Raw genomic sequence first — 14,578 nt, 5'->3', positions numbered from 1 at the left:
CAGGCTGTTCAGATCCCAAAGCAGGCACCCGAAGGCTCCCGCCAGGGCCTGCTGGATTCACTGGAGCACACTGACTTCTCCCAGCTGGCCGCCCGGAAGCCCAGCTAGCCTCTTGCAGGACTTGGAGATGTGGTGCTGCCGCCCAGGCTGATCTGGATCCGGAAGCAGAGAGAGTAGAGCTGAGGGCTTCCGCCTGAGGCCTTGCCCCAGATTGTGTCTGTGGACCAGATGGAGCCCGTGTGCACCCCCAGGGAGTGCCGACGGTGTATGCTGCTGTGACCTCCCCTGTGTTCCGCTCACTCCGCTGGGCAGCCGATCCGCCAACCGGGCTGGCGCACACAAGGTTAGCCTGACCGCCCAGTCCCTGAGTCCAGGCAAAAGCCTGGGAGGCCAAGGTCCGAGCAAAGTTCCCCTAGGGCTATGATTGTTAATTGGGTCCGCCAGGTGACTACGATGGTGGGCGTGCGCGCCCGCGCTCCCTGAAAGCGCCGGGAGAGTCTGCTGTGCTAACAACCTCCTGGGCGGGTTGACTCACAGATGGCCCACCAAGCCGCCCAGTTCTTGGGGTCAGTCCTGTGCCTTTTGGGGCCTAGACCCCTGCTTTGTTAGTCTCAGGCTATGCCTGTTACAGGTCTGCCCACCAGAGCTCTCTGTCTTCCTGCAGGCAAAATGGCGGCGCGCGTGCAGGCCTGGGCAAAAATCCTCCTGGCTGGGTTGGCACCCCGATGGCCCCCCGACCAGCCCAGGGCCTGGGTGCAAGCCAACGCCCGTCGGGCTCAGACCATGGCCTCGGATCATGTTTGTGTACCTCAGTCTGTCAGATCCCTGGAGTCCGAAACCAAGATGGATGCACCTCTCCTGACTGGTGGGAGGCCCGTGTTATAATGTTTTATATCACTAATTTTATTAAATTGTATCTTCTCTTTCTTTTGGTTAAGTTGGCTAGAATTTGTTAATCTTAAAAAATTCTTGGTTTCATCTATTCTTTTTATTGTTTTTCTTCAATTTCTCATTTATTAATTTCAGTCCTTATTTTTATTATCCCTTCCCACGTACTGTTTTTGAACATTGTTTGTTCTTGTCTTCCAAAGCTTTCAAGTGTATCACTAAGTTACTAACAATATATTTCTAAAGATTTTTTTAAATATAGGTACCTACTGTTGTAATCCTTCTTTGTAGGACTGCCTTTATTGTGTCCCATAGAGTTTTATATGTTGTGTTTTTATTTTCACTTAATTCTAAAAATTAAATTTTTTCTTTTCCTAATTATGAATGTGTGTTTCTTAGTTTCCATGATTTCATATTCTTCCCTCTTCTTATTATTTTGAAGCAGAAGAGGAGTACTTGGAGCACTGGAAATTGAGTGTGAACCCTGTTCATGATGTGACATTTCCTATCAATCAGTAAAATTATATAACAAAACACCTCCAGCAGTGAATTTGCTGTCACATGGATAAAACAACAACAACAAAAATAATTACACTGATTGAAGTAATCTAGACCAAGAAAGATGAATATGACTTGTATTTGCTTATATGTAGATGCTGGCCATTAAGTAAATAATAATGAAGCTACAAACCACAGATCCAGAGAGGTTAGGTTTAGAGGAAAGATCTAGAGGAAGACACACAGGTCTCCCTAAGAAGGGGAAATAGAATAGATTTTTATGATAGATTAGGGACGGAGTAATGAGAACAGGAAGATTAGGTGGGAAGTAGAGGGAAATGGGGTTGAATCAGGAAATGTTGAGTGAGATAGCTTTAACTTAGGGGCATTTGAGGGCATAGTATGAAAACTCAGTGCTGTGAAAATTTCCTAATAAATATGAAGGAGATCCTACTGAAGTCTCCAGATAGATAATGAGGAGCACAAAGTCCTATTTGCCATCTCTTGTTATCAAACACAGCTTCTAGTACCAATACTGGTTTACCTCCAAAGGGGTTCTTGGTCTAAGGATAAAGGTTTTAGGCTATCAAAAGAGAAATGTAAACACCAACCCAGCCACAAACCCTTTTATCTACAAAGGTGTCCAGCCTACAAAATATGCTAGAGCAATAGATGTACAATACTTGTGAGAGTAAACAACATCTGATTTGACTTAAATTCCACCATGAGATGGAACCCATATCCTATACTGCTTGGGTATAGAACCAGAAATTAGACAGCCTAGACATCTAGAGTTAAACCAAATACTGCTGGTCTTTTAGAAAGCAAAGAAAAAGTGATGTTTAATGATATACTCTACCTTATTCTAATCACAATAAGGTCAGTGCCTTATTCATCTATCATCAAAGACATTTCCTCCTGCAGTAGATGGGAAAAATAGATGCAATAGACAGAAAATGAGCAAGAGACCTTGGAACACTTAGCCCTAAATGGGATGTCTCCAAATCCCTCCCAACAGAGCTCAGAGAATGCCAGAGAAGTGGAGGCAGAAAGAGTGTAAGAGAAAGAGAATATGCAGGACAGCAAGAGAACAAAGCTCATTTGAACTCACAGAGACTGAAGTAGTAACAATGGGTCTTTGTACCATGTCCTCTGTATGTAGATTATAGCTTTCAGTTTAATTTTTTTTTATAAGATTCTCAAGTCTGTGAGTGAGTGGATTTCCAATTCTTATCTTGGCCTGTTTTCCTTCTGTTGGTTTGGCTTGTCCAATTTGATGTGTTTGATTTTCATTTTGCCTGAAATTCTTAGGCAAATGGATGGAGGTGGAGAACATCATACTAAGTGAGGTAACCCAGTCTCAAAAGATCAAACATGATATGCACTCACTAATAAGTGGATATTAACCTAGAAAACTGGAATACCCAAAACATAATCCATACATCAAATGAGGTACGAGAAGAACGGAGGAGTGGCCCCTTGTTCTGGAAAGACTCAGTGTAGCAGTATAGGGCAAAACCAGAACAGAGAAGTGGAAAGGGGTGGGTGGGAGAACAGGGGGAAGAAACAGGGCTTATGGGGCTTTTGGGGAGTGGGGGGCCAGAAAAGGGGAAATCATTTGAAAAGTAAATAAAAAATATATTGAATAATAATAATAAAAAAAACCAAGGAGCTGAAGGAACTGTCAGTCCCATAGGAGGAGCAACAATATGAACCAACCAGTACCCCCAGAGTTCCCAGGGACTTTACCAACCAACGAGTACACATGGAAGGACCCATGGCTCCAGCTGCATATGTAGCAGAGGATAGTCTTGATAGACATCAATGGGAGGAGAGGCCCTTGGCCCTGAGAAGGCTTAATGCTGCAGTATAGGGCAATACTAGGACAGGGAAGCAGAAAGGGGTTAGTGAGCACACGAGGGGGAGGATGGGATAGGGTGTTTTCAGAAGGGAAACCAGGAAAGGGGATAACATTTGAAATGTAAATAAAGAAAATATCTAATAAAAATAATACAAAATCTTAAATTGACATGGAGTGGTCTAACAGTTTTCTCCAAGACACTTGCTATATTTTATAATAAAATTTTGTTATCAAAAACAATAATAACAACAACAAAAAACACAGAGTCATATTGAGTTGAGCAAGCTGGTCTCAAATTAAAAAAAATTATTGAACAGTCAGAGGGTATATGGGTTGACAGGGTAGGGAATAAAATATGGAGGGTATAAAATAATTAATGAAAATATTTTAAAAATTAACAAAATAAAACAATGAAATATTTTATCTTTATTAAAAAATCCAAAAGAATATTGGTGTTAAATTTGGGGTATCAAAGGTGGTCCTTGCACATAGTAACTAACTCTTCATAGAATTAGTAGGATCTTGAGGCAAATCCTCAGAAACTTATGGGAGATGCCCAGGGTGTCATGAGGTGCTTGGGTGTCTGGGACCTGTGGGGTGGGTGGTGCTACCTGAGGGAGGTGCATGGCTCTCTATGGTCCTCAGGTACTTAAGTCTATTATTTGAGAATTTCATAATGTATAATGTATTTTGATGAGGATCACTCTTTATTCCTTCCTCTCCAATTAATTCATCCCTTATCCCCTTCACCAATGTCCCCTACATTTCATGTATTCCTTTTGAAACCTGCTGAGTCCACTTTGTGATTCCATCTAGTATCTAGTATTGGCATCTAGTAGGTGTCAAGCCACCTATTAGAGCATAGGTAGCCCCTCAATGACTCCATACTTGAGAAGTTAATAATTCTCTCTTTCTAGGGAAAATCAGTTGCCATTAGCTTCTCTTCTTCTAGAGGTAGGGACTTGTAGACTTATATTTTTCTAAACCTTGTTTAATACGGGTACTTAAATGCTTCAATCTCCCTTCTGGCCTACTATGCACCAGAGGAAGTAGAAAGGAAAGATTAACAGGGCAAAGGAGGTTGTGGACCTGTTTAGAAATAGTTCTTTAAGTGAATCTAATCTGTGTTGTCAGGATGTCAGCAGTGCAGTTCACATGAATTAGCAGTAGTAGCTTGATCCATTTACAGACATCATTTATGAATCAGGCTCTGCCAATCTGCCTGAGTATGTGGAAGTGGCAAGAAGCCACTGCAATACCACCACAAGTTCTTTGGTGTGTTTATTTCTATGAAATAATGACAAATGATGACCATCATAGAGTGGTAAGGCAAACCAATACCACACAGCATTGTCAGCAAAGATCAGTATCAGCAAAGCCCAATGAAAACCAACAAAAAGTGGCGAGGTGGCCCCATACCATACAGTGTTGTCCACTGTCTGCTGAGTTATGTTTATACACTTTCCAAACACCACGTGTTCTCTCAAGGGTCCATTCTAGTAAAACATCCCATGTCCTTTATCCAGGCAGCTTCCAGAAAATATCACATGTCTGTTCTTTAGTAAAACATCCTCTCATGTGTCTGCATGTCTGCTTCTGTATAAACATCTTTTAATAAAACAGTTTCCAGAAAAACATCATTTGACAAAACTGAATCTCCAAAGAAACCAGAGATTTCCACTTCAGGAAGTCATTGCTGCCTCCCAGTACATAGGGGTGGTTGGCATGATCTGGCGGAGGTATGGGCTTCCTGTGAGTTCCTGTACACAATTGCTGTGCTGTGTCTGGAAGACACTGTTTTGCTGTAACCATTCATTGTACAGTCTACTTAATGAAACAATTAAGTAATTTGGCTCAAATTCTGATGGATTTGAATTATAGGAAATGTTAGATTTCTAAATCACGTGTGTACATTTCATTAATAAAGATAAGGATTAATAATACTATGAAATTTAAAGTTTTTATAATCTTTAACTTGATTATCTTCAGAGTACTGAAAAGTCTTAGGTGTTACTGTTATTGACATTTAAGAAGTGGAAATACTGTAGTTTGGGGTAATGTATACAAAGACACAAACCAGTAAGTGACAAAGCTAGAATTCCACCACCAATTTGTATTTATTTATTTGTGTGTGTGTGTGTGTGTTTGTGTGTGTGTGTAGGACAGAGGTCTACCTTTGAGAGTCAACTCTCTCTTCCCAACATGTGGGCCCTAAAGTTAAGGCCATAAACTTGATAAAAGTACTCTCACTGAATAAAGAATCTTGGGAGTCATACCAGAAATTTTATTTTATGATCCCAACATCTAAGGTTATGATCAGGATAAGGATAACTTGGTGCCTTGACTTATTCATTTATGGATACTATGCACTTCAGGTCTGTTAGAGCAGATCTGTATTATTGATTCACAATAGATATTTGAGAAATTGTGTATGCATATTTATATAAAGTGATTTCTATGTTGTATGCATATACATTTATTGATGTCAAATGATATTACCATTCTATCGTGAAATATTCTCTAACATCTTTGATTTCAATTTTATCATCTAGAAATTGAGTTTTGGGGACTAGCAGACACCTATGTCCCTTGCAGATCAGTGCCTCCAAGGTCAGGCATGTTATGATCTGGTGTCATAATAGAATCACAGGGGAAGTTAGGAATTGATGCACATGACTAACTGGGCCTTTAATTATTAGAAAAATCTCCAAGACAACCATGATGCCAGAGAACACATGTCTGTCGTATATTTTCTCTAATTGCCTTTGCTTTTCACTTGGGCTCTAACAGCATATTTAGAGGATTCCCCAGTGCTGCTGTCTCACTTGGTGAGCAGACAGCCAGCTTAATGGCCCAAAGCATCCATTAGGAATATGCTAGTGTCCCTCCTGGAAAATTACTTGAAATACTGGCAGTTTCAACATTTGGCATGAACTCTGTCTTCCTGCAGTGTGTGGATGAAGGCCAGAGGGTAAGACGTGCAGTTAGAATCAGTTATCTCAAGGTCCTTCATTTTATAATCTTTAACTTAATTATCTTAACAGGAGGACTAGTTATGGGTAGTAGCCTTCCCCGTTTTTTTCTTAGCCCTTCTCTATCTTCCATATCCTACATATTTTCCCCTCAGTTTCTCTTTGTACTTACCCAAATGATCTGATATTTAGAGAAAAAATATATCATATGTTTAAAAGGTCTGTGTCTAGGATGAGAAGTTCTTGTTGAATTCTTAAGTATGTAATTACTTACAGTCTTCTATGTATTAAAATGGGGAGAATCAGGTCAGCTGGGGCTAAATGAGATTATCTGTAAAGCCTGGGTGAGATCTGGATCAACAATAAGAATTGGCTGAGATTCAGATTTCCTAAGATCAAGCCTGCTTGTCCACATATCTCAACTATTCCCTTTGCTGCAATTCTTTATTGCATCTTCACTCACCAGGATAATGTCTCTGAAATAACAGGAATTATATTCTATTCAGATGTACAGCTTTTGTTTATGACTTTCAGTTGTAAGAGACAAAGCAAGTCTTATGATATGACAGAGTACTCAAGCACAGTCCCACTAGACTGTTCACTATTTCAAATAACTCTCCATTGTCACCCCTGCTGGCCCTAGAGACACCAGCTTTAACAGTGCAGAAATGAGAGATGCCCACTCTAGTCACAGATAGTGCTGGTCTAAGTGTCCATTCAGGCACAGGTGATGCTGGCCTAGGTACCTACTCAGGCAGAGTACACTCAGGCACAGGTAGTGCTGGTCTAGGTGCCTACTCAGACAGAGGTAGTGTTGGTCTAGGTGCCTACTGAGGCAGAGGTAGTGCTGTTCTAAGTGTCCACTCCAGGCACAGTTAGTGCTGGTCTAAGTGCCCTTTAAATTTCTTCACTCAGCAACCTGCATTTAACTTACTATTCCCAGCATATTTCCCTGAACTGGGAATGTTCTTATTAAATCACCATTGATAAGCTGTACCTACTCAGTCAAATCTTTAACAGCTTTTCTACTTTAAACTGGGGAGATGCTGAACACCCAGGACACTAATAAAAAGAGTGAATGTATTCTCCTCCCCCTTTCCCAACATTTCAGTAAATTACTCTGGAAAAATACTAAGGCGAAGAACAGTATTTCATAACTTTTCAGTCTTTCTTGGGAATAGTGGGTGGCATAGAATATACCTATGTGTGCGTGCCCATCTCACCAGAATGCTGTGAAATAGTGAAATTTCAACCATCTTGGGTGTTCCACTTATTTTTATTAAACTGATAAAATAAATTGATGTTAAAAATGTTAGCCAGAAGAGTTTATAATTCCAAAATGTTTCCATTAAAGTTAACACATCTTGGATGACCTGAGGAACAACATTGTTCAGTGTACAATGTACAGAAAGATGTCCAAGTTCATAAAATCATAGTGAAAATTCAGCAAAACTAAGATTTTTAGTTGCAAGTGCAAAGTTGGACAGGACCAGTTGATAACACCCTCAACATATCCTTGTAGATGAATGCACATGTGAGTGAACACAACACTTACCACTGAGGAGAAAGTCTCCCTCAGTCCCCCATCCTCAGCACTGTCTTCTAGTTGGCACGTGGTGGAGGAAAACAAAGGCAACAATGCCATTCTGCAGTGAGTGGGAGTTAGAAAAATGATATGAGACAGAAATCAACATGCTAATAACTATTTCTTAATACTGTTATTGAAACCTAGTTCAGACAATGTTTGTAGGACCTAGTTTGTCAAAGGGTCCTTGTTATCTGATCTTTGTTCTACTATTAACTGCATTTTACAGATGGAGGTGATGACAGCAAGAATAATTGCTAACATTATTGGAGCTTTGCTTTCTATGTCATTCAGTCTCTTGAGTAGTTCTAGAGGAACTTTGGAAATGCTTTATACAACATGTATGATTATATGTTTATATGTGTATTTTTACATGTGTACACATGTATGACTGCCCGTTAATCTCTGAATATGTGTGTGAATTAGAAATAAAATAGAGATTGAGACAAACATAGAGAGACATTGACCATGTACATGAGAATAATTATACAAGCACACTTATACAAGATTAGTAGAGTGTTTCTTGCACTCATCAGTGTTGTGGTGTCTGTCCCTTTTTGATTCAGAATATATAGTTCACACAGAATGTATTGCTGTACTGTCTTCATACATTTTGTGACTATTAACACAATTTTAATTGCATTTTTATTATTTTTGTCTTAACTAGGTTTTCCATTTATTGTCATGTTTTTACTTTATATTTTATGTTGGAAGTTACCCTTTATCCCAAGAGTGTATCAATATAATAATTTCCCTATAGTGATTTAGATCTCAGATTCTATTGGTGGAGATATACTCATTCCATAGTAATTTAAATTACTAACCTTGTCATTTGAAAATTCTTAACACATTTGCTTTTGAAATGTCTATTTATTCTTTTGATGCCTGTCATTGTGAGAATAATGAGCTATCAGTGTTAACAGTATAATTGCTTTCCTGCCAAGTGTCAATATATTCTGAGACTCACCATTTGTATCCTCAAAATATGTCAGAATTATAAATCATGACACTTTCATGCAGGCCAGTTTTGGGGGATTTTGTGTGTTAAAGCAATGTCAGGAGAAGAAATTGTGAAATTTATTTTGGGGTTCTTTCTATGACACTTTCATAGAAAGAATGATTGTCTTTACCAAGAACATATACTTCTGTTACACAACAATGTGTCAGAACTACAAATCACAATAGTATAATCCAGCTCAGTGTATGTATGTGTGCATGTGTACTTGTGCGTGTGTGTGCTTATTTATGTTTGTACATGTTCTTGTAGTGATCACATTATTTCTTAGGCATTGTATTAAGTAAAGGTTAAATCTCTTTAGTGTAATGCTCTAATGTCACTTGAGTCAGCAATGCATGGTCTTATTTCCATTTTGATTTTAGCAGCACAAGCACAGAGGTAATGATTGATGGAAGAAATATTACCAAGATCACCCAGTTTATCCTCCTGGGATTCTCTGATTTTCCCCAAATCAAAGCACTGCTTTTTGTTATGTTCCTCATCCTGTATATTACAGCACTGACCTGGAACCTGTCCCTGGTTGTTTTAATAAGGATGGACTCCTACCTCCATACACCTATGTACTTTTTCCTCAGTAATCTGTCCTTTATAGACTTCTGCTATATCACCTCTACAGTCCCAAAAATGCTTTCCAATTTCTTCCAGGAAAAGCAAACTATCAGCTTTGTGGGATGCATAGTTCAATATTTTATCTTTTCCACGATGGGACTGAGTGAATCTTGCCTCATGACAGCCATGGCCTATGACAGGTATGCTGCCATTTGTAACCCTCTTCTCTACTCATCAATCATGTCACCCAGCCTCTGTGCTCGGATGGTGATGGGCAGCTATACAGCAGGACTTGTAAGTTCTTTATCTCAGATATGTGTCTTGCTGCAGCTCCACTTCTGTGGACCTAATGTCATCAGACATTTCTTCTGTGACATGCCCCAGCTCTTAAATCTGTCCTGCAATGACACTTTCTTTGCACATGTCTTACTTGTCATATTAACAATGTTTTTTGGGCTTACAAATGCCTTAGCTATCGTGATATCCTATGGCTATATTGTGTCATCCATCATGAAGATCACTTCAGCGAAGGGCAGGTCCAAGGCCTTCAACACCTGTGCTTCTCACCTGACAGCTGTTTCTCTCTTCTATAGTTCTGGTATCTTTGTCTATTTGAGCTCCAGCTCTGGTGGCTCCTCAAGCTTTGACAGATTTGCATCTATCTTTTATACTGTGGTGATTCCTATGTTGAACCCTTTGATATATAGTCTGAGAAACAAGGAAATCAGAGATGCCATGAATAGGTTGCAGAAAAAGACAATCTGTAGCTAAGGTAAAGATGAGACAATTTCACCACAATGCCATATCAGAACTACTGTTACCTGCAATTATGTGCACATGGCTGAAATACTACAAAGTCTGTGGCACTTCAGATAAAAATGATTTTTAAACAGGCAATATGCCAATATAAACCAACAATTGATTTGGTGTATTTGAAATGCACCATTTTTAAAACCAGTAGTATCAGAATTTCCATGTGACAAATGGGTTATTTCCTCATTAATTATTCTATCTATAGGTATTTTAGAAATGTTAGTTGAGAAACTTGTGGAAGCCTGAAAATTGTTAAATTACAAGGAATGCCTTTGGAGAAGATTCCTGGTTGAATTCCTGACCTCAGATTCTACTAATTCTGTGTCATCAGTATCGAGATGTAGTATACTAAAGCCTGGGGCATCACCATTGATTACTCTGTGATCCTGAGCAGGTGAGGATGATCATATGGAAAGTTCCTGTTTGAAAGAAACAAAGCCACACATTGGCTTTCTTGTGCCTTTTAGAATGATCAATCAGAAACAGCTTGATTATGTAAAAAAAAAATCACTTCTGAGTCATTTAGTAACATTTAGGTCTAACACAAAATTGGGAGTTAAGTCATGAAGAAAAAAATCGTAAGGAAGGCCTGGTTTCTTCAGTGTCATGTCTTGGTGTTCTGACAGTTCAATTTTTCGAATATTGAAAAACAAATCATGACCTTTAGCAGGATCTTATGGGTCAATGGTAATATATGAGATGGTGGGACCTGATTTCTCTTCTGCTTCTACAATACAACCAGACAGTCTACCCTGACTTGATAGAGCCAATCAGAACACTCCAAAAATATCTGAAATAGATATTTCAGGTACCTGATTATGTTAAGAGTAACAACACATGGCAGACTGGCATATCCTTCATTATTGTCTATGCATGTTCAGTATTTTGTGTTTTTGTATTATGTGGTTTTAAAAGAGAGATGTAATGTGGTAGTAGAATAACTAAAACTTTAGGTGGTATTTCTCAGTATTACAGTGTAACTGCTTTCTCCAGGTAGATACGAGCTTCACCATCATGAAGCAGAATTGCCTAACAGAATACCTTGGTTCATAGCTGTGGAAACTAATTATTTATAATAGTACAGAGATAAGTATGTCCATGGAAATGAAAATGATAGAATGCTAATATTGTCTGTAGAGCCAAGAGTAGTGCTTTATGTCTGTAATTCCAGTTTTAATAAAGCAAGGGATTTCCATGGGCTTTAGGACAATCTGGGCTACAAAGTGTCATTCCAGCCTGGGTTACAGAGTGAGACTATGAAACAAACAAACAAACAAACAAACCCATGCAAATAAACTCTCTTCTTGAACCAGGACATCACAAGACCCTTGCCTGAGATTATATTCACCAGTCCTTCCCTCACCCCCAGTTTCATATAAGACCACATGTTGTTGGTTTGTTTTTCCCCTGTGTACATAGGATGTGCATAACTGACTAGGGCTAGAACTCCCCAGGAGAGCAGTTGCTTGTTAATCAAATATGGTGGAGAGAGGGAATCATTGTTGCTGCTGATGCTTGAGTCATACTTTGGTAAGTAACTCTAATAAAGTCATTGGTTCACAAAACTAGCCTTGTATGGAATCATTTTTTTCATCTGTTAGTTCCATCTATATTTGGGTCATTGTGTGTTTATTTATATATTCCAAAGAAAATTCCTGCAACATTCAGGGAGTTCAAAGGACCAGGAGAGACTATAGATAATTATGCAAACTGAGTTGTCATGGCCAGGAGTCTCAATTCAGACGTAAGTCTGTGGTTTCATGTCTCTGGTTCAAAGTAGTACTATGATGCGACTATAACAGCAGCCACTGCTTTACCATGCAGCTTAGATTGGACAAAATTGTTAGTAACTCTGTCATTATACTGTCATGTTCTCTTCAGAGATTCATTAGATATTTTTATTTTGAGATTATAATATACATAATTTCTCCCTTCGTTTCTGCTCTCCAAGAATTCCTATGTGTCCTTTTTTATCATGATTGGAAAGTTTCACACACACATACAACAAAATTTTACCATCACTTGAGGGTTTCATTCATACACATAATAAATTTTGACCATATCAACCACTGGTTCTCCCTTGAATTCCTCCCAGAGCTTACCCCATAGAACACTCTCTTTTCATTCTCTTTTTGTATTCCCATTGAATCCATTCAGTCCATTCACTATTTATATGTGTATTGGTGTAGTTTGGACCATAATGGTCAAGGATTACAGAGGAAGGGTAAGGGAGAGCTTCAGTACTTCAGATGAGGACAGCAGGAGTTAGTTCCATCCCCCATGCCATCTGGCACCATAGAATCTGCTGCCCTACCATTAACATAGTAAGACATATTCATAATTTACTTGTTTTATCCATATTATATCCCAATCACAGCCACCTCCTCCAAGTCCTGGCCTTACAAATCTCATTACCCCCTGCCTTTCTCCTCAGAGAAGAGGAAGCATCACCTTGGGTACCACCCAACCATGGGTCATCTAGTCTAGCAGAATTAAGCATCTCCTCTCCCACTGAAGCCCATCCAGGCAGTCTAGTTAGGAGAAGGGAATTCAATGGCAGGCAACAGAGACAGAGGCAGGGCCTGCTCCAATTGTTAGTGGACCCACATGAAGACCAAACTGCACATCTGCTACAAATGTATGTGGGGCTTAGGTCCAGTCCTGGAACACTCTTTGGTTTGTGGTTCAGTTTCTGTGAGCCCCTATGGGCTCAGGTTAGTTGACTATGTAGATCTTCTTGTGGTGTTCTTGACCCTTCCGGCTTACTCAATTCTATCCTCCACTCTTCCACAAGACACCCTGAACTTCATCTGATGTTTGGCTAATGGGTCTCTGCATGTTTCCATCTGCTGCTGGGTGAAGTCTCTCAGGTGACAGTTACACTAGGCTCCTGTCTGCAAGCACAGTAGAGTATCATTAATAGTGTCAGGAGTTGGCTCTCACCCATGGGATGGGTCTCAAGTTGAGCCAGCAATTGGTTGACTGTTTTCTCAGTCTCGTCTCCATCTTTATCCCTTTGCATATTGTAGGCAGGACAAATTTTGAGTTGAAGGTTTTGTGAGTAGGTTGATGTTTCCCTCCTTCCACTGGAAATCCTGTTGGCTATTGGAGGTGGCCTCTTCAGTCTCTGTATCTCCCGCTGGTAGGAATCTTAGCTAAGGTCATCTTCATAGATTCCTCATAGCCTCCCCATTTCCAGCCTTTAGCTAGTTTGAGAGATGTCCCTCACCAATTTTCATTCTCACTCCCAGCAACCTCTTCCCTCAACAACTTATCGCCATCTCTATATCCCTCCTCACTCTTCTCCCATACAGTTCGCTTTCTCCATCCTCCTTTGATCACTATTTTGATTCCCCTTCTGAATGAGATCCATGCACCTTCCCATGGGCCCTTCTTATTACCCAGTTTCTTTGGGTCTGTGGATTGTAGCATGGTTATCCTCCACTTTATGACTAATGTCCATTTATAATTGACAGGTATATCATACATTTCTTTCTGGACCTGCATTACCTCACTCAGGATGATATGCTCAAGTTCCAACCATTTTCCTGAAAATTCCATGATGTCTCTGTTTTTAATAGCTGAATAGTACTCCATTGTGTAGAAGCACCACATTTTCTTTATCCATTCTTCAGGTAAAAGACATCTAGGTTGTTTCCAGTCTCTGACTATTAGAAATAAAGCTGCAATGAACATAGTTCATCAAGTGTTTATGTGGTATAGTAGTGTGTCTTTTGGATATATGCCCAGGAGTACTATAGTAGGATCTTGAAAAAGAACTATTCCCAATTTTCTGAGAAACCATGCTAAATTGATTTACAATGTGATTGTACAAGTTTCCACTCCCACTAGCAGTGGAGGAGTGTTTTTGTTGCTCCACAGCCTCAAAAACCATGGGCAGTCACTTGAGTTTTTGATCTTATCCATTGTGACAGGTATAGGATGGAATCTCAGAGTTGTTTTGATTTGTATTTCCCTAATGACTAAAGACACTCAACATTTCTTTAAATGCTTCTTGGCAACTTGAGATTCCTCTATTGAGAATTCTCAATAGATTGTGATTCTCTCTATCATAATCCTCAATTGGATTATTTCATTTGTTGATGTCTATTTTTGTTTATATATATTATTTATATATATATTTAGATTCAGGGTTGATGATCTTTTCCCATTTTATAGGTTGCCATTTTATCCTATTGATAGCATCCTTTGCTTTACAGTAGCTTTTCAGTTTGATGAGGTCCCATTTATTAATTATTGATCTTAGTGATTGAACTATTTATGTTCTATTCAAGAATTTGCTTCCTGAGCCAATGAGCTCAAGGCAGTTCCACACATTCCCTTTTATTAGATTTAGTGTGTCTGGTTTTAAGTTGAGGTCTTTGATACACTCG

At 39.4% G+C, this 14,578-nt stretch overlaps 2 protein-coding genes across 4 annotated transcripts in view; one reads left to right on the top strand and one right to left on the bottom strand.

Annotated features, from left to right (window-relative positions):
• The window catches only part of Dtx4 (deltex E3 ubiquitin ligase 4), an 852,074-nt gene that overhangs the window by 499,062 nt on the left and 338,434 nt on the right, over window positions 1-14,578 (bottom strand). The gene's annotated exons all lie outside the window — the stretch shown is intronic.
• Window positions 9,204-10,142, top strand: LOC127689843 (olfactory receptor 5AN1-like). Its single transcript, XM_052189410.1, has one exon. The coding sequence runs from the start codon at window positions 9,204-9,206 to the stop codon at window positions 10,140-10,142; it is 939 nt and encodes a 312-aa protein (XP_052045370.1).

Source organism: Apodemus sylvaticus, chromosome 1, assembly GCF_947179515.1.
Source record: "Apodemus sylvaticus chromosome 1, mApoSyl1.1, whole genome shotgun sequence".
Lineage (NCBI taxonomy): Eukaryota > Metazoa > Chordata > Mammalia > Rodentia > Muridae > Apodemus > Apodemus sylvaticus.
The sequence above is the reverse complement of the archived record's forward strand: the minus strand, read 5'-3'. Positions and strand labels throughout refer to the sequence as shown.

What these genes read in the sequence shown, in the direction of transcription:
- LOC127689843 (XM_052189410.1), top strand. Translation starts at nt 9,204, where the DNA reads ATGATTGATGGAAGAAATATTACCAAGATCACCCAGTTTATCCTCCTG.